General features: G+C 38.9%; 2 protein-coding genes and 1 long non-coding RNA gene across 3 annotated transcripts in view; 2 read left to right on the forward strand and 1 right to left on the reverse strand.

Moving 5' to 3' along the window:
* LOC137997245 (lysophospholipid acyltransferase 5-like) overlaps positions 1-6,843 on the forward strand; it is a 288,814-nt gene extending 281,971 nt beyond the window's left edge. Inside the window, exon 18 of the transcript XR_011122432.1 lies at positions 6,788-6,843. The gene's annotated coding sequence lies outside the window, so the exon portion shown is untranslated. The remainder of the gene's footprint in view (positions 1-6,787) is intronic.
* Positions 2,762-18,504, forward strand: LOC137997243 (cationic amino acid transporter 2-like). Its single transcript, XM_068843117.1, has 4 exons — positions 2,762-2,899; positions 7,194-8,369; positions 10,335-10,923; positions 17,502-18,504. Exons 2-4 carry the CDS (start codon positions 7,230-7,232, stop codon positions 17,636-17,638), a joined length of 1,866 nt encoding a protein of 621 aa, XP_068699218.1. The 5' UTR covers positions 2,762-2,899; positions 7,194-7,229; the 3' UTR covers positions 17,639-18,504.
* A 7,585-nt stretch (positions 18,505-26,089) lies between these two features.
* Positions 26,090-27,500, reverse strand: part of LOC137994705 (uncharacterized) — a 3,504-nt gene continuing 2,093 nt past the window's right edge. Inside the window, exon 2 of the long non-coding RNA XR_011122172.1 lies at positions 26,090-27,500. This exon is cut by the window's right edge and continues 217 nt beyond it. This is a non-coding gene — a long non-coding RNA (uncharacterized lncRNA).

Genomic DNA, 27,500 nt, shown 5'->3' on the forward strand with positions numbered 1-27,500 from the left:
TGAAAAACTGACATCTATTCGTTTTTTACGTAACAAAAAGTCAGAGGGGTCAAAATTAAGTCAAAACACGAGAAGAATGCGAGACAAAAATACGAGAAACTTCAATTTTATTCAATCTGACGCGACCAAATTCATAACTTGCCTTGCACAAGTTTTAAAGTAAATTTCAAGCATTACTTTTACGCAATCTCAACCATGCGAGGATGATATCAGTAGGAGCCTTCTTCCGAATGTGAATTCTTGATCGGGCGTTTTGACAGACCTAGTTATTTTCTGAAACACTTTCCCGGGAAACAGCGCTCAGTCCTGTTCATTTAGCATAAGTTAGCTCTAGCTGAAACATGGCAGACAGACGGGAATCGTAATCTACAGAACTGGTTAGCTAACTGTAACCAGGGAAACGCTTTTTCTCGGGAAAGTGTTTCTAAAAGTAACTACAGTTTGCAACAATAAATTGTCAGGCGGAACAGTACCCGAATATAAAGATCTGAAGTTTTCGCGGCTTACCCTCCCCTCACAATGTTGTTTGCACGCGAGTTTCTAAGCCCACTCTTGGGAGGGCAAGGTAGAGAGCGTTTTCACTCACGTGCACGCGACCAGCAGCCATATTGGATTACTGAAACAAAATAATGTATTTGCGTAAAAATAGAGTTCAATTCCCTGAGCATTAGTTTGGTTCACCATCATGGCTGCCATTTCTTTGTTTTGAACATCAACATGGCCGCCGTGACGTCATGTGAAAACAATCTATTGCAAAATGTTTCAACAATTTTGTCCGAGGTTATAGGTCTGTCAAAACGCCCAATCCGAGAAGTAAAGGGGGAGGGGAGGGAGGGGAAGGCTCCTAATTATGGACTCCTAACCATGTAGAATGATAAACACATTTCTAAATTATAATCATCAATTTACTTGATGTCTCCATAGAGACTGGGTCGACTTCAATTTATTATAATGGATGACTTGATGTCAATCAAGATGCACAAGAAACCTGAACTTAACGTTAGCCACTGGTTCCCATTGGCTGATAGACCGAGAACTCCGTCTCTTCCTTAACAATTTACGGGTAGGAATTCAGCATAATACCAAAAAAATTTATGTTTTATTGAGTATTAGTTTAACTTTAATAAAATAATTCCGGATTCGGGATTCCTGATTTTAGTGCTGCCCTACTTGGACTGCGCGAAGAAACTGTTCCATTCGTCGACTGACGGCTGCCTTTCTAGTCAACGACATGGAGCTCCTTACATGTGGAAGACAAACAAGGATTAACTTTAATAGGATCCCGTCTCTTTCACCTTAACCTGTCATTTTCTTCCACGGCTAATTGCTACTCTTGCAATGATATGGTGCATTTTAGCTGTCGAAATTCTATTGTTTGTGTGGCCTTCAACCATCCTCGCCTTGAATTTGTACTACGTTTCAAAGAGTTTTTCAGCTGTTGAGAGTGTCAGATCAACTGTCCGTGAAAATAAAATGACTTAATTTACTGAGAGATGAAAGAAATAAACAGGGCGCCAATGACTTGCAAAAAGCAGCTAATGTGATGTCATTCGTTCTTCTAACAATTTGCATGAGGGTGACCACAACATCCATATTCAGTGGTACCTACCTTCATTTTTCTTCTAAATTGAAAAAGATGTAATGTAATACTTAAGTTAAATTAATAGTGTCAAAGTGGGGACTGCAGCGTAAACTTGGTGCGAAAGGAAAATACCGTATGACACTACTATGATCTTTTCAACCATCATGCTCCAATGCTGTCGAATGGAACTGAATTGTCTTGAATTGAGTTGAGTTTCATTACTGTCTTAATTAGCTTGTACACCTACAGAACGACATTTATCTTACGAATTTTCTTACGCTTAGTTTGTGTATATCTACAAGAATGTAATCCATTTTTAAAGATCTATTTACTTGATTACAGAGAAATATTTATTTAGCTCAAGGTTAGATTCTTTGTTGCCACGCATTACCACTTTGTTGTGGAAGAATATAAAACCAACAATGTGAGATCCCGCGGAAAGCTTTATTCAGCCGAGTGTATTCATTAGCATAAACTGCAACTAAAGGCCCTTTCCCGCTATCTGTTGGGTAGAAATTACGAACCGTAGAAAAGTATCAAAGCAGTCATATAATAGTAAACTGAAATGGTTATCGATACTAGAATACGAAGAAAGAAGCTAGAAAGAACTCTATCTCACTAGTTAGATTAACCGATCACTAGAGAATTGCTCGCCGTGACATGTAACACTCGCTGCTAGCCTTAGGGCATGAATCATACCTTAAGTTTCCATCCTTCAAAAAATCTCAAGGTAGAAGGAAATTATATATATGCCGTTGAAATGGCATCCATTGAAAACTCGGAAAAAACCCAAGCTGCAAATGGAATGTGAACCCACGACCCGCCTGGGGGTTGTAGGGGATGTTGTGGTCTTCTTCCGCCAACAAGTGGTCAACCTGGGTGGAATAGCTTGAAGGACTTCTGAGTGAACGAGACCGGCTGCAAATCAGGCTATTTGCTTTATGAATGGAAGCGAATACGCTTATTTTGCCGTCTCTGGAAACCTTATAAAACTCCAGTTACCGCAAGTTTTACACAAACACGAATGGTAAAGAATAATGAAAAATATCATATTTACCTGATCTCTCTTCTCACAAAGCTATTCAAGGATGGATGACAGTGAATTGCTTCATTGCAATTTAAGTCAGTCAAACGTGGAAAATTGGTCAAAATATATTTACATATGATGTTTGGAATAGCACACATTGATGCTACAATGAGTTTGAATACTCGTTATCCAAATTGTTGTCCGAAATCAGTTGGAAAAAATCATTTATACTGAGGTTTGGAGTTCAATAGTTCAGCATCCAGTTCTTAAAAAAAAAACTCGTTTAAAAGGTAAGATACCGGTTTGATTCAATGCTATTGCTAACGTTATTTCTACCTCTAATCTGAATAGGGGATTATTTTTCTGCAGCGGCCGTTTACCTTGACGACATAAGAATTTCTTCACTTTATCTGTTAAGTGACAGTAACAAGTGTATTCTTGTAATGGTTAGGACGTGTTACCGTTTTGAACTCTTTCTTGAACGGAAACGAACAGTGAGAGTCTCAGTAAATTACAAATTTTAAGGGCACGCATGAGCGGCGAAAATTTCTTTGCACATTCCCCAAGACATAATCCCCCTTGCAAACCCTTAATGGCGTTATCTCCTGTAGCACAACAAATGGATCATAGTCTCAATGTGATACGTTTACAAAAAAAATATCCTAGGTGCGAGAGTGGACACAAATTCCGAAAACCCTACAATCTAATTGGTTTCAGTAGTGCCCGGAATTTTTTCTAACTTTTGCCTAAACCCCAGGGAAATCGATGCGTTACCAGCCGTTGTTTGCCAGAACACTTTTTTTTACTCTGTCTGCAAGCACATTTGTTCTTTGAGTTCGTTCCGACTCCAAGGCAGCCACGCTTTGAGAATATCCAGTTATTTGTATTAGGGCACAATTGAAGATGAATGAAACGCTCAAATGAGAATGTACTTAAAATGCAAGTACCCCCCTCCTTCAGGGTGTGAAGTGCATGTGCACTGGGTTATGAAGAACGTACTAAATGCACGCGATTTTAACATTTCCCTTTTGCGTGCTTCCTGACCACCATATTCTCTCTGATATGAATTACAGAAGGGGAAAATCCAGTTCGACCCTCCGAATACGGGAATTTTTTGTAGATAAAAAAAGAAACGATAACGATTTGCTAACACCACCGAGTAGCAACAGGCGCGGTCGATCGCAGGGAAAATGGCAAATGCAAATGGTCCCTTCGGGGCGCTATGTGACAATTCCATTTCTTCGTGTTACGCATGACGTCTTGCATTTAAGGTAAACCATAGTTAATGCATGGAGATGGTTATGAAACTCGACAAGTTCCTTTGTTTCATGTTTTTGTCCGTATTTTGGCCTTTACCCTGCACAAAACACACCTTTTTTCGAGAAGATAACCAATCAAATCCTTCGATTAACTAATTTCCAAACCCGTGCGAAGCGAAAACAAAAGATTGTGGAAGGTCACGGTCAATTCAACATCGATTGCAATAACATTGTTCTCGCTTCTGAAGGTTCTAAGGTTTCATAACCAGTACCTCGATTAACTATGGGTAAACTGACTTCTGGTTCTAAAACGATCACCAATTTTCGCCAAATTTGGGTCTGACCTCTCCCACTTTCTTTTTCTTATCAAAAGCCTTTAAAAATCCTCATGAAAAAAACTCATAATTCAACTGAATAGTGAAAAGGAGACAAAAAAAGTTATTCCTTTCTAGTTTGTCTCCTAAAATTAATTTAAACATTAATTTACATCATAGTTAATGCATGGAGACGGTTATAAAAGTCTTTTTGTTTCATGTTTTTGTCTTTATTTTGGCCTTGACGGTGCACAAAGCACACTTTTTTCGAGAAGATAACCAATCAAATCTTTCGATTAAATTAATATGCACAACTAATTTGCGATCCCGTGCAAATTGTGCAGGGTCACGGTCAATTCAGCCTTGATTGAGAAAACATTGTTCTCACTTTTGAAGCTTTTAAGTTTTCATAACCAGTCGTTTACGTTTATTATAAAATACGAAGTAGCTTAAGGACGGTGCCTAATATTGTTATTGCGCATCTCGAGATACTCGGGGTTCCTATCGGTGATGCTTACCAATACAGTGATGTTTTTGCGCGGTTTAAAACTATCCGGAGAAAGTAGATCTTAGTAAGTACTCCTGGTATCCAAAAAGAAAATTGGGGGTAACCATGCATTTTTGAGACATAATTAAGTTTCAATTTGAGAAAGAACGACAGAAATTTCTTTGTATTTTAAAGCTTTTTACAAATATTATTCATCTTGAAAAATGCGAGGTTGCCCCAAATTTTCTTTTTGGATTTCAATAACACTTGTTAAGATCTAAAATTTGGCGCATAATCATAAACCGGGGCAAAAATACTTTTGAATTAGTAGGCACCATCCTTAATGTTCACATAAAACGCTCATAAAATGTCTGAGTCTATTCTAAAAAAAGTGTTTTCATCTCAGAAATTTCTTTGGTCAAATTATTCCTCTCATGAATAGTTCGTATAAACAAAGGAATTTTTAAAATATTTAAATGGTGCCGGGTAAACGTACTTTTCGTAGTTACTAAAACAAGGAATAACCTGAAATGATCTAGAATGATCTTAAATGACCTAAAATGACCTAAAATCATCGAAAATGACCTACAACGGTATCTAAAATGACCTAGAATGATCTAAAATGACCTAAAACAGTATCTAAAATCACCTAAAATGACGTAAATGAACTACAACGGTATCTAAAGGGACCTAAAATGAGCTACCATCATTTTGTCGGTTTTAGATCATTTTAGGTTTTTTAATTTAGATACCGTTGTAGCTCATTTTCGATCATTTTAGGTCATTCCTTGTTTTAGTAACTACATTGGCTTTTAAGGGTAGAGAATCTGTGCAAACGTCAAAGCATGCAGAGGGATATTATCCATGCCAAACATTGAGTAAGTGAGTTCAATGCCAGATACCAGTGGTGGATCACGGTTGGTGGTTACTATTTAAACAATAGAGTGTTTCTGTCGAGGAACTATCGCCTTATAGTTGCCCCGCGGAAATTTGATGTTCTTAAAACAAATATTTGCCCGAGAAGCGAAGCTTCGAGGGCAAATGTGTTAGTTTTAAGAACATCAAATTTCCAAGGGGCAACTATTGTCTTTATTGTTCACTACTAAATTTTCTTCCGCGCGCCAGCTCAAAAATCATGTTGAATTATTTTCAACTTTATTAGACGAAAGCCGTTTCAGCCAATGTAAAATTTGAAAAAGAAAACAAAAACCCTCTTAATACAATTTCGGTTGTTTATTTTCCATAAGGCCGCTTGTTTACAGAGGTATTTTCAGCGGACGACTACTATCCATCCGGGTATTTTCCTCGGACGGGCACTATGGGCTGATAGTGTCTCTCCGCGGACGAACACTATCGCGTCACGTGATCAATTTAAACCAATAAGATTCGGAGAAAATTTAGTGGTGAACTATAAGCAACAATATTTCTTGCGTTCATGGCTTAGGGTCATTCTATTGCTCGTGGCAAAAATTTCATCTTATTGACTTCATACAGTGTTGACGGCAAAGTTCACCAAGAGGTTCCTTATCAAGAGTCTGCTAATTGAATGCTATCAACCATCAAGGCCCAGGACTGTTCTCTAAGTAACGGCCCAGCTGATATCCACAAACTCCGTTTTTCTTCATAAATAAATATAAATAAATACAATTTATTTATACAGCGCTTATATTAATAGCAGTTATAAGCGCTTTACAATCACTAAATCCAAACTAATTAAAACAGCATCTTCAGAATAAATAGGTATTTCACAAATATATAACTTCATCATATACCCAAAGAAAAACTTAAAAACTAATTAATATTGACGACTCAAATAAATACGGCGAAATAAATACGTCTTTAACTGTCTCGTTAAAGAAACAATCGAACTAGCTTGCCTTATAGCTAAAGGTATCTTATTTCACAATGTAGGCCCTGCAACAGAACCCCTGCGATCCCCACACGTTTTCAACCTAAAATTAGGAACTTGTAACAACCTATTGGAGGAGGGGGAGCGCAATAAGCCAGTGCAAATACGTAACATATTAGAAATATACCTTGGTGCCAGACCATATTAAGTCCCTTTTGTAAAATAATTAGGATAGTACCCGCACTCTCATTGGTCAATAGCTGTGTTTAGATGAGAGTATGGAAACACAGCTGTGACATCACACAAATTTTGATTGGTTGTGTATTGTCAGATGCAAATTTTGATTGGCTGGTAGGAAATATGAGCGGGTTTGCATAACTGTCTTGAATTCTCCCAACTCCCCCTCGTGTTTAGATGAGACTATACATGGAAACACGGAAAACGTCCTCTATTGCTTAAATAGACTCATAATAAAACCTACCACAGCTCTCTGTTTCCTGGAATTCAGAAGTCCGATGATGATCCAATTCGTGACATTGCGGTTTATGTCAGTTGCCTTAAGTCTACTAGCAAAGAAGTTGTCTTTCTTTTTCTTTTCGTCCTAGCAAGTACAATATAAGAAGGATAGTCTTTGAAATTTAAGAATTCTATGCTTTGACTTTTACTACTTCATAGGTAGAAACACGGGCGTTGACCCTCCTATCGAACTGAATGGCCTGCCTTAGATTATGGCAGAACTTAACTCGCAGGAAGCAACTGGAAGACTGGTTGATAGATTCTCCACTAAGAAGATGTTTAACGTTCTTTGATCTAACCTCTCTTGGAACTGGGGCCCTCCTAGGTGCAGGCCTGTACGTTGTTGTTGGTGAACTGGCGCGCGAAATAGCTGGACCTGCAATCGTACTGTCCTTTCTTCTAGCATCGTTTGCAGCGTTACTTAGTGTTTTCTGCTACGCTGAGTTAGGTTGTCGTATCCCTAAAGAAGGGTCAGCCTACGTCTACACGTATGTTACACTGGGTGAAATATGGGCCTTTATTGTAGGTTGGACACTGGTATTGGAATACATACTTGTTGGCGCCTGCCTGGCGCGTGCATGTAGTGAATACATTAACACCATATTCCAAGAAGAAATTTACCGATTCTTCATGCATGATATAGCAACCTGGAATCAAGCAGGAATAGCGCAGTTCCCAGACTTCCTAGCGGCCGCTATCGTGGTTGCCGTAACTATCCTGATGTGTTTTGGGATCCGCCTTATTTTAAATGTGCAGAAAACTGTGACAATTGGAAATGCTCTTGTTATTTGCTATATAGTAATTTATGGACTCTGTTTTGTCGATGTGAATAACTGGACAAGAAATTTTGCACCTTATGGCGTTAAAGGAGTTTTGCGTGGGGCTGCAATTGTTTCCTTTGCACTGGTTGGATTTGATGTCATCGCATCGGCTGCTGAGGAAGCCGTCGACCCTGAAAGAAATGTCCCACTTTCATCAGTTATCACCATAACTATTTGTGCAATTGCATATTTTGGCGTAACAGCGGTGTTAACACTTGTGTTGCCTTACGAAGATCTCGCTTCTTTCGCACCAATGGCAGAAGCCTTTTCACATGTCGGGAACTTTCCAGCGGCAGAATACATAATCGCGTTTGGAGGAATATGTGCGACTATTAGCGCTTTGGTTTCGGTCCTGTTCTCGTCTTCGCGAATCTTGCACGCGATGTCACTCGATGGTTTATTGTTTACATGGCTTTCTCATGTGAATGAAAAGACTCACTCACCGACAAGAGCAACTATTTATGCAGGGGTTATAAGTGCAGCACTGGCCCTCGTTTTTGACATTAAACAGATGGTAAGTTGCTGTCTTTCTCTTTTTAACTGCTATACATAAATTGCTACCCTCTTGTTGTCCAATTCACATGCTTCAGCAAATAAGCATTCATGCAAAACATTTAAGGGCAGGGAGCACACAGATCATTTTCCCAGCATATCTCAAGGTAGATAGTAAGCATTTAAAATACACTACGTCGTTATAGTGTCACTTTTAGAAGAGCAATGACTAGGCCAGCCACCTGCGCATTGATGTTAGAAATTCTTTTACGAAGTTTGCATTGTTTGTCTTTTTTTCTCCTGAAATTTGCCACCATATCTGAGCCGTTCTTTCGCTTAAACAGCTTTGCCTCTTCATCTTATCAATTGAATAGCGCGCTGTTGTAAGTATTTCATGTAATTTACTTTAAAGTGTGCTGTACCTGGATTGGTCCTGGCGAATTTGATTGAAAAATGGGGAATGAACAATCAAGTCATGTGTGCGTACGTTGTTGCGCACCCAACCCACAATTTCTTCCTGTAAATAAACTTGCACTGTCTGGATATTCGTTTGTGACTTTCTGTGAATATCTCTAGGCATCTAAATATTCGTTTAAAGTACATTTTAGAGAAAACTAAGGCTACCCAGAACTATGACATCAATTGAAGCAATTTGTTGCTTTTCATCGGAATGCGAATTCATTTGAATTAATTCTACAATGTGAAACTTTCTCAAAACAGTGTCACAAGTTGTTTTATTGTCAATTCAGAAGGCTCGATAGTTTCCCTCACTTCGAGCGTGTTTTTTCAAACTGTGTGCCGATGATAAAGAAGTTCTTGAATTAAACGTCATTCCATTCTCCGAGATTGTCGTGAATGCACCAATATGGGGTCTTTAATTCTTGGCGGGATTTAGAGAAGTTAAAAAAAAATCGTAGGATTTAACTCCAAAAGTTCTTTCACGGCTGTACTCTGGAAAACTAGTTTATTTGTTTACAAGGAAAGGAATCTTAGGATTCGGAGCATTTTAACTTGGTCAGTACACTTAAGTTGGGGACTACGGAAACGAAATGTACTAAAACGCGTGATGCACGTGGAACACGGCTATTTCCCTATATAAATCAAAGATGATCCCGTTCTCGTTGCACTATCATGTATTTTTTACGCTCTCAAATTGGTAACTTATTATTATTATTATTATTTTTAAAATTGCACCGTAACCAGGATGAGACATGTTGTGAATCTGAAAGACGTTCTCTGGTTAAAAATTGGTTAAAAATTATAAGCTTTCGGCTATCTATCTATAGCCTTTAACGAATGAAATATAAGAAGCACGAATCAAAATATATACGAAAAGGGGTGTAAAAATTCGATGCGGGTGAGAACTAAAATATGAATAAGAATGATCTAGAAAAAATTACAATAAAATAGAGTATTGTCTCGGTAACGGTTTAGAATTATTGTCCGCGTTAACAGTTTTAGCGGTATGCCAGGATTCCAAGGTTTTTCTAACACGGTAGTTGCCTTTGTCAATCACGCATGCATTATTAAAGTCAATAGAGTGGTCATTCTTCCATGCATGGCTGGCAATGTTTGACCCTTTAATAATGCATGCGTGATTGACAAAGGCAACTACCGTGTTAGAAAAACCTTGGAATCCTGGCATACCGCTAAAACTGTTAACGCGGACAATAATTCTAAACCGTTACCGAGACAATACTCTATTTTATTGTAATTTTTTCTAGATCATTCTTATTCATATTTTAGTTCTCACCCGCATCGAATTTTTACACCCCTTTTCGTATATATTTTGATTCGTGCTTCTTATATTTCATTCGTTAAAGGCTATAGATAGATAGCCGAAAGCTTATAATTTTTAACCAATTTTTAACCAGAGAACGTCTTTCAGATTCACATTATTATTATTATTATTATTATTATTGTTATTATTATTATTATTATTATTATTATTATTATTATTATTATTATTTGCAATTGTTTTTGGTAGGTGGAGGTTCTTTCCATCGGAATCTTGTTAGCCTATGCAATGGTGTCTATATGTGTCCTTGTGAGCCGATATCAACCTGGAGTTCAACGCGTTGATGAACATGGGGCGAGTGAAACAAAAGCAAGAACCCGAAAATGGCTTGAAAACATCGGTGTAAATGCAGATAGCTATGATGAAAATTTCCAAGTTTTCAAAGAAACTCATCAATCAACAACATACAGGGAAAGAAAGCTGGCTGATGATGACAAAGCTGCAAAACACAAGACGAAGCAAATGTGGGAATTTTGCATCAAATTGTCGGTGTTTTCGCTGGTTGTTGGAATTATCGGACTTGTAGTTGTCCTTTCCGTCGCTTTTCAATACGTTCTTAAACCAGACTGGTGGGCAATTTTTCTTCTTTGCATGTTTGGCGGAACAATCATTGTTTCACTTGTTGTTCTCCAACTCCAGCCCCAGAATAAGGATACCTTTTCATTCATGGTCCCTGGAGTCCCTTACATTCCTGCTCTTTCCATCTTCATTGATGTCTTATTGATGGCAAATCTTCAATGGATGACTTTTGCACGCTTTGGAATTTGGATGGCAATAGGTGAGTACTTGGTGTGATATATTTCTTTCAGTAAATCTTTAACTGAGCGTAGTGTAGTAGATATCGCTCATCTAGCCGTTCCGGGTTCGAATCCCAGCACGTTCCCGCTCCGAAGTTCACATATGTTGTCAGTAAAAAGAATGACAGTAAGACTGGGGACAAGTTGTGCATGCAAAGGGATTGCAGTGACACCCACTGCTGCCGTATTAACGCGCCCACAGTAGAAGTCTGAAAGGGAGCCTTCGTGTTGCCCTTGACCTCTGTTTGCCTCTTGTCTTCAACAGCTTTTGTACTACCTTAACCAATTTTGTTTTACATAATCGAGCATTAATACTCATTTTACGAAAAGATGTGTAAGTCAGTAGATTTAATTTCACTTGAAATGAGCCCGGCACTGTATTAAGTGTCTCATCCTACACAACGTGTACAATTTATCTCAATTATACGGTAACATAGAACCACAAACAAGGGATGATTTCTAGTTCGCAGCCTCGTAAATTAAGGACATCACACCTGTATTGTTTCTCTGTAAAATGAAAAGGGATAGCAGTCGCGTATTCATGGTTTGGATCTAAGTCATCGGACTTGAAAGTTAATCATTGTCTGTACATCAAATGGAGAATTAAAATTCTTCCCTTAAGTTAGAGAACATGCCATAGAAGGCAACGGGGCCTTCTTTCCGTAAAACATGTAAGAGTAGGAAGTATGAAGACCGAAAAGCTACAACCCATCTGTAGGCTGGCACAATTCTCGGCGCCACCTATTGTTTACTGCACATACGAACTGGAGATCACGGATTATTTTGTCACTTAGGGATTTTGTATTTTTGTGGCGTGATTTCACGATTTCTTGTGCAGAAAGCATGCTCCTTGGGCTAAATACCAAAACAGTTAGCTTAATGGTATTATTTTTTATAGATCTTGAAATTTTTCGAAGCGCGGAAAAAGTTAGATAAAACTATTTGAAAGGTCAAGCGTGTTATTGTTTCGTTCAATATGTAATATCGAAAAACAGGTTTTCTTTTCAATCAATTATAAGGAAAAATTACTTCTTCGGAAGAAAACATTCAGGGTCAATGAGAAATTTTAAGTTTTAACAGACGATTGTTTGCAATACTACTGCAGGTGCTTGAGGAGGAAAGCAATGTTTTAGGAGGGGACATTGGGGTCTGCGGAAATTCGGTATACATTAATTTTTAGCGCGGTATTTCCGAAATTGTCTTCCGAAAAGTTCCCAGTATTCGATGCGGAAATTATGTCAAGGAATAAGCGACAAAAAATAGTTGAGGCACTGAACTGGGAAGACAACAATTAGGGAAAAATCACCTTAACATTACATTTTCCACTTGCACTCCCCGTTCTTCCCCCGGCTCCCCCCTTCAATGTTGGTAACGGAAAAGGGAAGCGTTGGCGATAAGAAAGCAACATTCTTGGGGAGGGGGGGGGGGGGGAGGGGGATTAGATGGAAAGACTTTGGAGGAAGGAATTGTCCGAGATTCCTTATAAGGGTAAGTGTCACAACCCTTTTGGCGCTTATTGTAGGACTTCTTCGGAAGAAAACATTCAGGGTCAATGAGAAGTTTTAATTTTTAACGGACTATTGTTTGCAATACTACTGCGTGTGCTTGAGGAGGAAAGCATTATTTTAGGAGGGGACATTGGGGTGTGCGGAAATGCGGGATTCGTTAATTTTTAGCGCGGTATTTCGGAAATTGTCGTCCGAAAAGTTCGGAATTGCGGCATGATCAAATCCTACGGAAAGTGGTTCTTGTATGTTTGGTTCCTAGTATTCGGTGCAGAAATTACGTCACGGGAATTATCAGACTTCCGGTCGCTCCAGGGGAAAATTGGAAACTCTTTAACCTTCCTCCTTGGTGCAAGATCACGCTTTGCAAGCGCGATTTGTTTTAACAAAGGTAATCCGGTTTCGGTAAAATATTTAACAGTTTTTGAACGCGGTATTTCGGTATTTGCCAATTTTTGGCGCGGAAATGCGGTATTCGGTAACCCCAATGTCCCCCCGTTTTAGTTCGCCATGCCCTGTACTTGTAGTGTGTAGTATCGCGGGATATTTTTACGAGTCTCTCTGTAACATTGTTGGGTGTAACAGTGGTGTGTAGCATCGTAGGATGTTTTTACTTGCCTCTTGTATTTTGACTCGCCCTACGGGCTAGCCAAAATACAAGAGGCAAGTAAAAACATCGCACGATGCTACACACCAAGAGATTATTGTGCACACTATGTCGGCCAATAAGAGATTTATTATTCAGCTCAGTCGAAAAGAAAGAAGAAAATTAAGCTCAAATTATTATAACTTGCTTCCTCGTGTGACGGACTATCTTACGTGAATATTCAGCGAGCGACCGTGCTGGGGTGTTTACCACTTGCATTTACAATCAAATCTACGTTGTATCGGCTCTTGCTCAAAATATTTAGTTTCTCAACTTGTAATTACGCCGATCAGATCAAACCACTGATCGAACGTACACCGACAGGATGATTGTCCACGGTTGCTTGCTTCAAAATTCTGGAATTCAAAAACATGCATTCCTTTTGAACTAAAAAGTTCTTAGCGTCCTAAAAACACAAAAAATAAACCTACCAAACCAAATTAACCCAACGTCGCTGACTAAGGCTATCCTTTCTCGAGTTTTTAAAACTTTCAGCCACTACTCGATTAGCTACCTTTCCCAGCCTCCTGCTCCTTTCTTTTCAACGTTTTATTACGAATTGGAAATAAATGTGCCATTCTTTTGTAGGCCTGGAAATTTTTATTTGTGTGAAACAATGTTTTGGGGCCAAACATTGTTTCTCACGCCTTGCCCTAATGTTTCACAACTGCGCCTGTTCCCTTTCGAAAATCCGGTCAAACTTTAGTGTTTGTTGCCGTCATTTTTGCCATCAGATATGGCTTGAAACTTCCTGAAGAAGTCTACCTTAGCTAAACGTGACGCGTCGGAGAACAAACAAGTTTTACAGATACAGCTTGCAGAGTGTTGCTCTCTAGTTTAAAATGTTCTTTAAATTTTTTAATTTAATTTTTTTTAGAAACTTTAAAGTATTGTTAAAGATAGCACGAAGTTCAAAATTTGTGATCAGCTCCATAATGACAATAACGCAAAGTCTTTCCGTATACGGATTAAACAACAATAACGTTTTCTTTTTTGCAACTGGCTAACTGGTAAAAACTGGCCAGGAACGCCCCCGGCTTGTATACTTTTGCCGTGTAAATTTCCCAGCGTGCACCACGTACAAAAGCAGGTGGAAATGTCTTTACTCACGGTGGAGTGGATAGGGATTGTGAATTTTTTTATACAACACTGCTCGGTAATGCGACCCAGTGGTTAGAACGCTTGCCTTTTGTGTAGTTATGTAGTCACGTAAAAATGTTTGTTGTAATTTGAATGAACTAGTGAAGCTATATATGTGTAAAAGACGTGGGCGTCGGCGGCTAGTTGGAAAGAAGAAGAGTTGAAGAAGGAACGTTAAAGTGGTACTATGATAAAAAAATCATTTCCTTTTTTTCTTCAGATTTTGAAAGCGTGTTCGCTTAACACCTAACTGGCAAAATTTTGAGCTTTGAGTTTTATCCAAAGGCTGTTTATTTTGAGTGTAAGTTTTGGATTTCATGGTCCGCCATTACTCACGTTCAAAACTGGCCGATTGGACCTCAGAGGGTTGGATCTAGAGAAAATGACGTCATTTACTCACTAGCTTAAAATTTCAGCGTCTAAAAGCAATTTATTATATATGCAGAACACGGGTTGAAAAGTCTGAAAGCCCGAGACTTCCGTGCTGCATATTAATTAGGCCGCGTACACATTAATTAGGCCGCGTACGCATTGCATTCTTAAACTAGTGCGTGTTTGACGTCATTTTCTCCTCGACCCAGCTCTCTCAAGATTTTAAAGTTAGTAATGGCGGACCAATAAATAAGAAAATTCCAGCTAAAATAAACAGGTGTCTTTTTAAAATCAGAACTTAAAACTTGGGTGAGTTAGTGTCTAGTTAACATAGTTTTGAAATCCAAAGGAAAACCAAATTTTTTTTTGGTCGTAGTACCACTTTAAGAGAAAAGTTAGTGGTGAAAGGTTGAAGGTGAAGAAGATATTTTTCCTGTATCACTGCTAAGAGCCATTAGCAGGGGCCGCGACAAGACTTCAAAGACGAAATCCCTTTGTTAATGGCGGAATTTATGAACTGAAATGACAGAACGAGAGTAGGAGGAGGCATAGTTTATTAATAGAGGGGAATGGTTTGGAAGCTCGGCAAATGTCAAAGGAGCAAACAAAGATGCCAAGATTTAGGTTGGAAAGTCCACTACCGTGCACAATCTTTTGTTTTGAGCTCATACACAATGCAAGAATTACGTAACCAACACGTTTCTATTGGTTAGTTCCTCAGTACGGAGTAAACAACTATTGTGTTTTGTGCACGGTCAAGGCCAAAAACGAGAACTACAACCTACAACAAAGAAAGCTGTCGGGTTTCATAACCATTCCCGTCTATTACCTATGTTTAATTAAGCTTCAGGGAATCATACGCATTCAAGGATCGTATTTACTCATGAATTAATTAATTTTAGGATTACCTTATGATTCGTTTTTTCTTCAGGTTTTTTTCCCCTATTGTTTATACGTTAATAAAACTGTTGTTAATTACTAGGTAGTTCACAGTAGCGTGTTGCGAGATCGAGGGAAGGGGTTTGGCATTTTTCTTTCTTTTCTCTTTCCTGTTGTTTACCCCAAGGGAGTCCCCCTTGGCTATCGTCACAGGATCCCGGGTTCAAGACACCCTCTGGTCATTGGTTGAATTTGTTTCGGGTAGTTCCTGGTTCAACTTCTCCGCTGCACTTATAAATAGCCAACTGGTTTGCCTCCAGCCAGTTGGGATTCTTGACAGTTGTTGTTGAATGTTCTGTTCTGTCGTGATTGCGTTTCATTGGCCCTGAAAACCCCTTATAGGGAGTGGTCAATTAAGTGTGTATTTATTTATTTATTTATTTATTTATTTATGTATATCGACAGAGGACGGCCTCCACGCTAAAGGTAGCTCCATTTGTTTCAATGTTTGTAAATCTTAACAGACTCCAATCAAATGTGCAAAGTAAACTGTTTCTTTGTTTTTAATGAGAACTTTCTTAGGAAGAGATTTTGTGATAAAAATAGTGATAAGAAGTCACAGCATTTCGACTTCTCCGTGGTCATTTTCAAAACTGGGGATAGAGAATACAAGATAAGAATAAATATATTGCCAATAGATTAAAGTGGCTGGAACCAGTTTTCATCGCTTTCACGAGACCTTCTTATCAGAAGGTTTATAACTACTATACCGTATCACGTAACAGCAATTTTATGGTACCATAGGAAACAAAAACTAGTGCTTAACAAAATGCGCCCACTATTGTCTCGTATTAGATTACCATGGCAACATGAAAGCTCTCCAAGGAAAACACCATATTTTCGTCTTTACTTGCTTATATCTCAAAAATGAACTGGGTGACCCCCATTTTTTATCGTAGAATAGGATGCCGTTTTTGGAGATTTTTCATGTTGCCTTGGTAACCTATTCCGTTACACTAGTGGGCGCATTTTGTTAAGCAATAACTGGAGTACCATAACATTGCTGTTATGCGATACAGTGTTGTAGTGACAACCCTTGTAATAAAGGTCTTTTAAAAGTAGTGAAACTGGTTCCAGCCAGCTTAAAATGACAAAATCGTTACGAATTTCACGAAAGCTAAAATGGGATAATTAAAGTAATTAAGAAACATTAGAGACGTTTTCAAATGACTGCCCAAAGTAATTACGCGATTGCAATTGTTACGCTTAGTGATTGGTGAGTTACATGGAATTGCTTTGAGCAAGTTACATAGAATTGCCACCAATTTGGATTGGTTCATTGCGCTAACTGCACCTGCCGTGATTGGTCGAAGTAATTACTTTGGTATTTGTTTTACGACACGCAATTGAAAACCGCTATCATGAAGTTACCAAAGGCACATACAACGATGAGACAATTACCAAAACCACTTGGACGCAAGATATCAGGACAGCGAACGCCTCAAAGAGGCATTTACTCGACCTGAAAAGCTTGTGCAGTCCTCCATTCGAAAATTTATTCATATACAAAAGTGTCCGCTGAGGATTCACGCACCCAGCAGCAGGTGGTTGAGAAGCAAGAAGCTCCAATCAGAATAGTGCTGCCCTTCAAGGATCAGAAAGCTGCGAACGCGATACGCAAATTGCTTGGAGAACTCAGTCGAAAGATCAATATTGATGTTATCCCTGTGTAGAAAAGAAGAAAGATCCAAGTCAAGGAGGAAATCAAAGTAAGGGAAGACAATCCGCAAAACATAGACCCCGAAAACATCACGAGAGGATTTAAAATCAGATCTACTTAATTTTCTTCGTGGTGCTTAAACAGAGAAAAATTCCTTCGTATGAGGTGGTACTGTCCTTAATCGGGGAAAGCCCATTCTGATCCTTATACGAAACATTTGATACACGAAAGACATAAATGAATCATATCATCTGATATCTTTCGTGCAAACCTTTTCGCAATAATTATATTTTTCAGGTTTCATCATATACTTTCTGTATGGGTATCAACACAGCATGGAAGCCGTCAGACCAGCCGATTTGAAAGAAGGGGAATTTGTTCTTCACGACGTTCCAGATTATGAAACCATCGCAGATAGACCTCAAGTACCTTGAGATATATTTCCTTTCGGAAAATGAATCCGTAGTGTAGCCTAGTAGATATCGCTAGCAACTCACTTCACGCTCCAAAATTCACCAAGCTTTCCATATATTGGAGGCGGGTGAATATTAGCATTACGGGAAAGGTTTTGACGACAGAGATGATAGGGGCAACCAACCTCTGAGTCGGGTTCCCCTTGGCCTGTGTTGCTGGCGGTTTTATCCGAGCGAGCGATCGAACGACGAAGCCGCGAGGCTTTGTTCCCGCCCTCCCTCGGACAAAACCGCTGGCTACGCAGGCTAGGTTGCCCTTAACGAGTTCGGTCGTCCTTTTGTTTGCATTAACATAGCTCTTTAACAGCATTTTCAGTTATGTTCCATTTTGATTGGAGAAAAAATCCCGAGAGAAGCCCAAATGTAGACCGCACGTGACTGTCGTATTTGTAATAGTAAAGTGATATAGCTTGTGTATGTATATTTAACAATTATTCCACGAGCGCGCGTTGGATATGAGATCATCAGTCAGATAGCAAACGAGGCATGTAGCACCCAGTTGGCTATAATCATCTCATAGTAAAAATAAAAAGACTGCTGCGTACAGTTACTGTTATAATAGCTCATATACCATGATGGGTAAGGGAATCAAAACTCTGGAATGCATTATCCAATGATCTTGTTTTTAATAAATTGTATTATCAAAAAAAATATAATGAATTCTCGGTTTGTCATTCTTACGCCTTGTTTTGATATCCAATGCGATGTGTTCAGTTAAGTCTCAGAATTTACTATCTATTTTCAACAATAAGATGGGTGTTAGGTTACGTGCCCTATTTTGGTTAGGGTAGAGGTAGCTGTTTATCTTTACATTCAAAAATATACCTTATTCGAAAATTCCCGCTATTTTAGTATTCTTTTGTCTGATTGCAAACCGGACCTTTTGGTTTCGTTCAAAGTGAAATATTCTTTTGAAATTTACGTTTGAAAGCGAGGTCAAAAACGCCAATTTGCAATCAAACAAAAGAATACTAAAATGGCGGCCATTTCGAAATTAGGTGTATAGATATAGGGCCAAAGGAACACTTTGTGAAATTAGTTATCCATCTGAAATTAATGGACACGAGTGATGCTGAAAGCAGGAAGAAGAGGAAGGAATATCAAAATCGGCCTGTACCTACTTACGTGGCTTTCTGGAAATATCAAGTTGCCAGGATTAGGTGCGCACGGAATATATCAGTACTACTAGGTACTGATGACTTAAAAGCACCAAAGTACCCAAATTAATTAGTAGTGCTATAAGGGCAGAAATTGTTACTGGGTTTCCTGTTGTTTGTCTCTAGTAGGTGAGAAAATCTTAATACTCATACGCTACTGGAATAACTTACACGTTGACGTTGTATTCTTCTTAGGCTTTTATATTCCTGGTCATAGTGCGCGTACTGTGATTTATTTATTCGGATGATTTGGTTTGTTCATGATAATAGATAATTATGAGACAATTTTCTGTAGGAGCAATAATTAAGAAATACCAATGTGATGATAAATGAAATGGGAGCGTTCAGCATAAGCCTTGAAAGATGATTAATTCAGCCGTCAGTTGTAGCTGAACGGCTCAATTGACATAGATAGATAGATAGATAGATAGATAGATAGATAGATAGATAGATAGATAGATAGATAGATAGTTGTTTATTTGAAAAACATTGCAACCAAAGGTTGACTTACGCATTCATTTACAAAATTAGTCCCACAGGAGTCCCACAGGGCAAACCCATAAAGCAAACCCATCATTTGTTGCAACCCAGGCCTTCGTACATGCGCCTATTAGGATACACGACACAGAAACCTTTTCAGTTGAATATGCTATGTAGCTTGATTACAGCGGGGGTAGCTCTAGTGTCATCTATTACTCATTATAAAAGTAGCACAGCACATCGAGAAACAAAAACAATTTCTGCAGTTGTATCACATTTAAAACCTCCACGCGAGGCCACCAAGGGTTGTAAATATAATCCAACGCTGACGCAAACAGTGGAGATTTCAAAGTTTTCAACGTCAACCTTTAGTCTTCATATTAACTGAATATGTTTTAAAATCGATGTAAATCATTTAGGGCTAAATTTGTATCAGATGTGGTAGCAGCCAAAACGCCGGACCGGGGTTTCTCTTGTTTAATTTTCTTGTTTCAATTTTTGTTGTTATTCTTCTGTCCTGACAGTCTTGTCAGGTTCCTCAGCAATAAAACACAAATTATCGAGTATGACATACGCCATAAAGGATCATGAATTGACGATCCGAATCCAATTTCATGAGAGAAAACACAACAACATTGACAACAACACGAACTCAGAATTCAGATTTTGCGGGAAATTCTCTAAATTTCGAATGATTTTTGCAAAGACAAAGTCCGGTAGTCCGTTTTAAGAACAAACTTTGTGGGTTGTTCCTTGTTTGCAATGATTAAATCCATTCTATGGCTCATACTATTGATGGTTCTGTCGATTAATTTCTTATCTAAATGTTGTGTAGTTGTTTGCACTGTTTGACAGAACTCATCGAAAGTTTTGAATGGATGTATGCAGCCCTGCTTGCTTCATTAATCTCTTGACAGTAAACTGATCTTCCTCTCGCCTTAATTTCGAAATTTGTAGAAGACGTTGACGGCGTATTCTCGGTGATAATTTTCGATGACGACGAATCACTTTTCTCGTCAGTCACACGCTCTGAAATGGCTTGCTTGATCTCCATGCTCTTTAAAATTCGATAAATCGAGGCCCGAGATATCCTAGCTTTTTCCATTATGATGAAATGGTATATGAAATGAATCATATATGAACTGCGGATATGAAATCAAGTGAAGCTATGATCTTCGCAGTTACGAACGCAATTTTTACAATTGCGTAGAGAAGCCTGAAAAATTCAGGACTTCAACGGGGTTTGAACCCGTGACCTCGCGATTCCGGTGCGACGCTCTAACCAACTGAGCTATGAAGCCACTGACAGGACTTCAACGGGGTTTGAACCCGTGACCTCGCGACCTTGGTGACCGTGACCTTGGTTAGAGCGTCGCACCGGAATCGCGAGGTCACGGGTTCAAACCCCGTTGAAGTCCTGAATTTTTCAGGCTTCTCTACGCAATTGTAAAAATTGCGTTCGTAACTGCGAAGATCATAGCTTCACTTGATTTTTCCATTATGTCCCTTGACGTCAATCCCTTTCAAAATCCTTTGCAAAACAGACGGATGCGTATGTTTCTGGATCGATTTTACACCGGAAAACCATCCCACTAGTGTTACTTAGGTTTGCGCGCTACTGTGACGTCATCGTCAAACAGAGAAAATGGCTGTAACTACGTCCTAATTATCGTCAATTACTTCCAGCTAGTGTTAATTTAAAAACAGTATAAAGTACAATCATTTATGCTTCTAACATTGCCACGCAGTCTTTTACCTACGTGTAATGCTGCATTTTCTAGTTCATACAATAAGCACCAAAAGAGTTGAGACACTTTCCTTTTTTAATCGGAATCTAGGACAAATCCGTCCCCTTAAGTCTTTCCAAGAACCAAGAGGTGACTCTTGCACAAAGGCAGATCAAATGCAAATTATGCAAGTCCGGAAATTGTGATTTGATGTTAATTTATTAGACTATACACAAAGTTTATTCATCAATACATTCATAAGACCTCATAATTTTTACACAAAGATTGTTTTTCCTTTTAACGTGTGTATCTATATGTCTCATCGAAGTTACGTTTAATTTAGTCAGTGAACTTTATCACGGCAGAGGAATAGCATTTGCAATTACTTCCTTTCCACATCTGCTCCATCACAGCGGACAGATTCATACAAGGGATGCGTAAGAATGTTAGTTAAAGTAGCTTTCTTTGCAACCGAAACGGAGTATCTTCAGAAGAAACGAAGTATTATCTCAAGTCTAGTTTCACCCCACCTCGAATGCGTACTTGAGCAGATCAAAACAGGATAAGGTGATAAGACCTCAAGTACCGTAAGTCTCAAGTTGACCTATTAACGAGTTTCTTATATGGCGTACTTGGACCTCAGTATGAACTAGCCTAACATTTTATCCATTGCGCTTTTTGCAAGTGGCCCTAATTGTGCAAATATTTGTTCGGTTATTTAGCATTTGACTTTTATGTCATGCAATGTTACACTGGCGAGTGTCATGTCCAGGCAAGTTACTCTGTTTAATTCTAACCTTCTTCGTCCTAGCGGCCAATCACCAAAGGATTCCTCGATTCGTTACAGATGAGAAAATTCTGCTGCAAATAAATTTAAATTGATTTCAATCGAAATCTTGTCCAAACAAATTAACTTAAGGCATACTAACTATGCTTAAGGTACCTTGAATAAGAAAGATGACGAAGTGGAGTTTACGAGAACGTCACAAGTAAATACAAATTCGCCTTTTGTCTGAGATGACGATCAGGTCGCAATTATTTCATCTCACCTGCGTTCAGTCAATTATGTCAACCACCCGTATCGGAACGACATTGAAAACAATAAAAACCTTAAATTTTTCGTAATTTGTTGGAAGAGTATGGCAAGCCACTAAAACCGTCTGATCATGTATGCTTCTTTTTCCTTTTCCTTTCATTTGAAGACTGCCATCTGATCTCTTTTCATTGGAACTTTTGTTTTGTCTTTATATTGCATCCAATATGTAAGGGGTGGGAGGAGGGGGTATGGGGGTTGTATGATGGTGTCAAACGAAACAAACGAAATCAAGTGTTTGATACTCGTTCTGTAGGAGGCTGTTATTTGCCTCAGCCTTCGGCTTCGGCAAATAATTGATCTGCTCGCCACCGACAAATCACGATATTTTTCTCAACCGCGTCCAATAATTGTTAAATATGTACCAAACAAGTAGGAAAAAAATAAAATAAAATATAGATTTAGCCAAGCCTAAAGGCCGAGCGCCCTCAGTGGCTATTTATTCTTACTACCTGTAGGGTTAGTGAAAATAAAAGGTTTCGAATTGTCTGCGTTTTGATGTTTCCGGTTGCTGCTTAATTAAATCATTTTCTTTGCTTTCTTCTGTAGAAAAATTCATTGCCTAACTAGTGAAATCCATGGTAAATTTCACGCTAAAAACCGATATCGCATGAATCACGAAGCGATGAGTGCGATGTCGGTTTTTCGAGTGAAATTTATTTTGGAATTCACCAGTTTGGCAAGGAATTTTATTGAACCGCATGAGTTTTAAAGAAAACAAGCACACCCTCAGCGAGCGAACGGAAGAGGAAATATTATTTTAAAAAGCTATTTCGGAGTTAACTGTCAATAGCCAGCGAATAGGAATCACACTAAAATTAGAAACCATGAAAAAAATTTGTCATTTCAAGGTCAAAAAAAGGGTTTTGTTGATGAACTTTATTCCACTTCATCTCTGAAAACGAGATCATTTACTGTACACGGCAAGTTGGCTTGGAACTAGAATCGGCAACATACGGCAATGCAACCAAGAAAGGACGAAATGCAAACAAGATCCGCTGCAACACTATAAATTACCTTTAGGTGCTTTAAACAAACGTCTGAAAATACAAGCTAATGAAATTTCCCCCTAATTTTATGAGAACTCATTGCGATTACTTGTTTATAACATAAGCGCAAATTTTCTTGTCACTAGTGACGAGGCACATCGAAAACCAGTTGCGCAAACCGAGAAAACAAACAAACAAATCAACTTTTTCTTTATGTCCAAAAGAGTACAGATAATTGTTATTTAATTCCAGTTGACAATAAAAAACGAGTTTAATTCCTGAACAAGGAAAACCCGATTAAAACACTTTTTTAAAAATACGCATCCTCTTTAAACAACGCATCCGTAACAATAACAAACGGTTTAGTGCCCAAGGAAAGAGTTTGTGGAGTAACTTCTTCCACCAAGTTTGAGCTGTTACTGGTATTCTGTTTTGTCGTTTTCATTATTTTTCGCTCTCCTATCGTTTCTGTTCTAGTCATAGGTTCTCCAGGCATCATGCAACCTTATCAGAGCGTCTAAAGATATGCCAAAAATTGCAATAAAGGAAAATCAAAGTGCCACTGTCGTTACTCGTGGATATGAAAGTTACCGCGTTTAAAATTGGCAGGCTGAAGTTTTCTTTATGCATTAGCATTGCTAGTTGGATAATTGTGTAACAGCATGGTGGGCTCTCATATGCAAATAGATACCCAAAATAATGCATGTATGTGAGGTAATCCCCTTTGCTGGAATTCAACCCTGTGAAATAAGTATATCATTTCTCCAATAGGCATAAGATTTTTCTTTAACACATCCTCTATAAAGAGCTGTACCATGTGTTCAAAGTTCGTTGCACAGATGACAGGATAGTTTTGAATAAGGTCTGGTTTTTATTGCCAGGTCATATTGTTAATGTCATCAGGTTTAGCAAGTAGAGCAGATCCATTCAGTAATAGTAAAACGTTTTGTGCCAGTTATACATTCCTCCAACAAACCTTGCCAATATTTATCACTATATTCGATACTGTTACACTTAGAAACAGATGATCTGAACCATAATTGATCACAGGAAGTGCATACATATTCAGGGCCATGTGTTATCTTATCACGAAAAAGACTGAATCACTTTTGACATGGAATGTCTAATAGAGTCTTGACCTTGACAAATTTCAGTTTGGTTTAGCCTTGAGCTCTGCATAGCTTTCCTTAAATGGTTTTATGCTTTTCTGTTTAGGTCTCTGATATGTTCTGGATTGCTTTTCTTTTTCTATTCCCTTTGCTGCTTCAATATTTTCAGATCAGTTTTAGCAGTTTGCATTGTTTTTCTTTTCCCTGAACTCTTCAAGTGATTTGTCTCTTCCACTTGATAGATTCTCTCAAATAAGCTTTTTTTTACCACTGCTTTGTAGAAATTATTACTGACACTCACATCATTTTTGGCCATCGTTAATTAATCAATTACCAGGCTCTGAATAATTGTTGACATTGGTAACACCGCTGATTTCATAACCTGAAATAATGTCATTATAATAATCTAACAGAAGTGCTGAAACATAGTGTCTTCCATCTAGATGTCCAATATTCACAGTAGTTCCCTGTTGTCCGCTTATAGGACTGATAACAGTTACTGGTGCACAACCTCGCGAACGGGAAGTCACAGCTTTCTAAGCTGCGTTGTGATTATCCATCCTGATTGGCCTTTTAGATCGAACTTCCGGTTACGCAGGAGTGACACATTTGCATAAAGAACCTCACCAAAACTCGTGGATATATCCACGAGTAAAAAACCAGCTCTAAACAAATTAAAATTTATATCCCTCCGATGCTTGAATAACTGCGTAGCTACCAGTGTGGACCACAGCTATCATGATATGTCAAACTGGATTGGAACCAGCGAAAAATGTACAAAGAAAACATTTTCCAAACCGTTTTCCACCTGAACACGAAAAGCGTTGACTGTGTGAGAACTATAGTTGACGTGCTATGGCCGTGCAGCCGCGTCGAGCCGCAGAAAGCGCGCAAAAATGAAGCCTCGTTTACTTTTAGGTGAGTTAATCTTGGTTAGGGTTAGGGTTAAGGTTAGCCTGCAATCCAATCGCAAACCAGCATCTGGTCAGCGATCAACTTAAAAAAAAAAAAAGCTGACCTCGGTGAGCTGTAAGCTTGAGCCCGCAATATGGTCAGGTGATACTGGTCAGCGGATACAGGTGTCAATTGATCATAACATGGATGTCCAATATCAAAGATGTATGCTGTAAACTAGCGTGATACTGACCACATTGGCATACATGGAGGGATAGACGTACGTACAGACGGACGTACGAACAAAGCGGACGGTCGATGACGTCATAGCTATAAAACCAAAATTTCTCCCATCGATGGGTTACCATATTTTCTTAACTACGGTGCTCCGCGCGCGCGCGCCATGTAGCTTCCCTAAATGCCGATCGAAATTGAAAGCAATCTGGTTTCTTTTTAGCCGCCACGAGAAGATGATAGTACTTTGATATCAAGCGTATTTTCAGAGGTTGCATCAGATCTGCGACTGCTGAAAACGCGAATGATATTAATCCTTAAATTTACGAGGAAACTTGCGAATACTTGTTTATAATACAAAGGGAAAAATGTTATTTTATTAAGAAGGCCAGAAACGCACACTGTTGCGCAATTTCGTAGGAAGCCATTTCAGTGTTCGGCTAACGTCAGTGAACTGTAAAACGCACGAATGAGCTGAATGGAATTTTATTTTTGCACAACAACGCTAAAGCAATAGTTATTTTGCCTTTTATTTAAAAAAAGCTTTGATGGTATTGAACCCAATTTTCTCGCGGTATTGTGTGTGCGATCGTCCATCACATGAACTATCAGGTGTACCCTGTTTGTTGGAATCACAAACTCGCGTAGAAGGACGTTGCATTGCTTTTCTGTTCTTCAAATTTTAACATAGTTGATGGGTCCCGAGAACAGTATCAAAAAGCCGTCAGATTTGCCTGCAAACAGCTTTAATGCCACAAGATAAAATACTTGTACTAAAGCAGAACTGTACAACAATTCGTGAAAGTGCAACACAGAGGGTTTATAGGAACAAAAAACATGGTCAGGTAATTGCAGAGCTCTCAAGTCTTACGCATTTCGATGCAATCTCACACTCTCGTGCCAACACTAGCATTTCTCACGCATTGGCACTTTTCTCGTAGGTAACTCTACCTTTTAAGCTTTCAAAAGTGCTCATGATTTCCGGTTTCGTTCCTTCACTGGCACTGAACTTCGAACAATGTTCAATCTGTTCGTGTGCGACCAATTTTCTTGTTTCTTCAGGACTTTCACCCGTTAATATATGAATTATAGGCCGATACGTTAGCTCAGGCTGACCATCATAACATGGTGGCTCTTAGCAAGCAGCATGAATAAAACAAAATGGCGGACTCGGCCATGCATTTCCAGCGATCTGAGAAGTGAAAATTTCAAAGATTTTCCGGGGGAGCATGTCCCAGCACCCCCTAGAATTCTTGGACACCTCCGGCACAAGAAACACTGTCACTTGCGCCTTTGGCGCGATCTCAAGCAAGCATCTCACTCTTTGGAAACTTTGAGACTTGAGAGCTCTGTAATTGTGACCCATGTCATCTTTCTTTCTACACTTAAATCACACAACTTTGATGTCACAAGACAAAAATACTTGCACTAAAGCGGGAATGTATCACATTGCGTGAAAATACAAATCAATGTATAATAAAAAAAATAAACAAAAATATTGTCATTGGTAATTGTGGCTCATACAATCTTTTTTTTCTCGTTCAGTCAAGTGCAAATGACCCTAAACTACGCTTAAATGAAACAACTTTGATATCACAAAAATACTTGTACTAAATCGGGAATGTATAACAAATCAATTTATAAACAACTTATATAGCAAAAATATGGTCATTGGTAATTGTGACTCACGCCATCTTTCTTTCTTGTTCAAGTGTAATAACTAGGCTTGAATGACATTAGGTCGCTTGTAACGCGCCGGGCGCGGTCGAAGGGTTTACGACTGGTTTATCACCGGCTTTGCAGGAGATGAAGGCAATGGAGGTAATGCAAAGGGGCCTCCAAATAGCGTACCAGCATCAAGTGAGAACTCGTTGTCAAACAGGGAGAATCCTATCTTTTTTCCAAACTCGAAACCGCAGCCAGCAAACTTCAGCTCGAGGGTTCTGCCATCGATCTTTGCAACTGTTGACAATCCGGCCCCAAAGTGAAGATGAAATGGCCCAAAGAAGGCTTCACTTAGCGTTGCTTTCCATGTGAATTCACCTCCCAGTACGCTGCCAACTTTGCTGATGCACTTTCCATCCAAGCCAGCACTCGAACGACCACGGCCTCCGAGAAATCGTGCAATTACTCTTTTTTC

The sequence above is a fragment of the Montipora foliosa genome, chromosome 3 (assembly GCF_036669935.1).
Source record: "Montipora foliosa isolate CH-2021 chromosome 3, ASM3666993v2, whole genome shotgun sequence".
Taxonomy (NCBI): Eukaryota; Metazoa; Cnidaria; class Anthozoa; order Scleractinia; family Acroporidae; genus Montipora; species Montipora foliosa.

Excerpts from the sequence above, each read along its gene's own strand:
- LOC137997243 (XM_068843117.1), top strand. The coding sequence starts at position 7,230 with ATGGCCTGCCTTAGATTATGGCAGAACTTAACTCGCAGGAAGCAACTG. Across the intron at positions 8,370-10,334 it reads TTTTTGACATTAAACAGATG|GTGGAGGTTCTTTCCATCGG; the intron begins GTAAGTTGCTGT and ends TGTTTTTGGTAG. Across the intron at positions 10,924-17,501 it reads TGGAATTTGGATGGCAATAG|GTTTCATCATATACTTTCTG; the intron begins GTGAGTACTTGG and ends TATATTTTTCAG.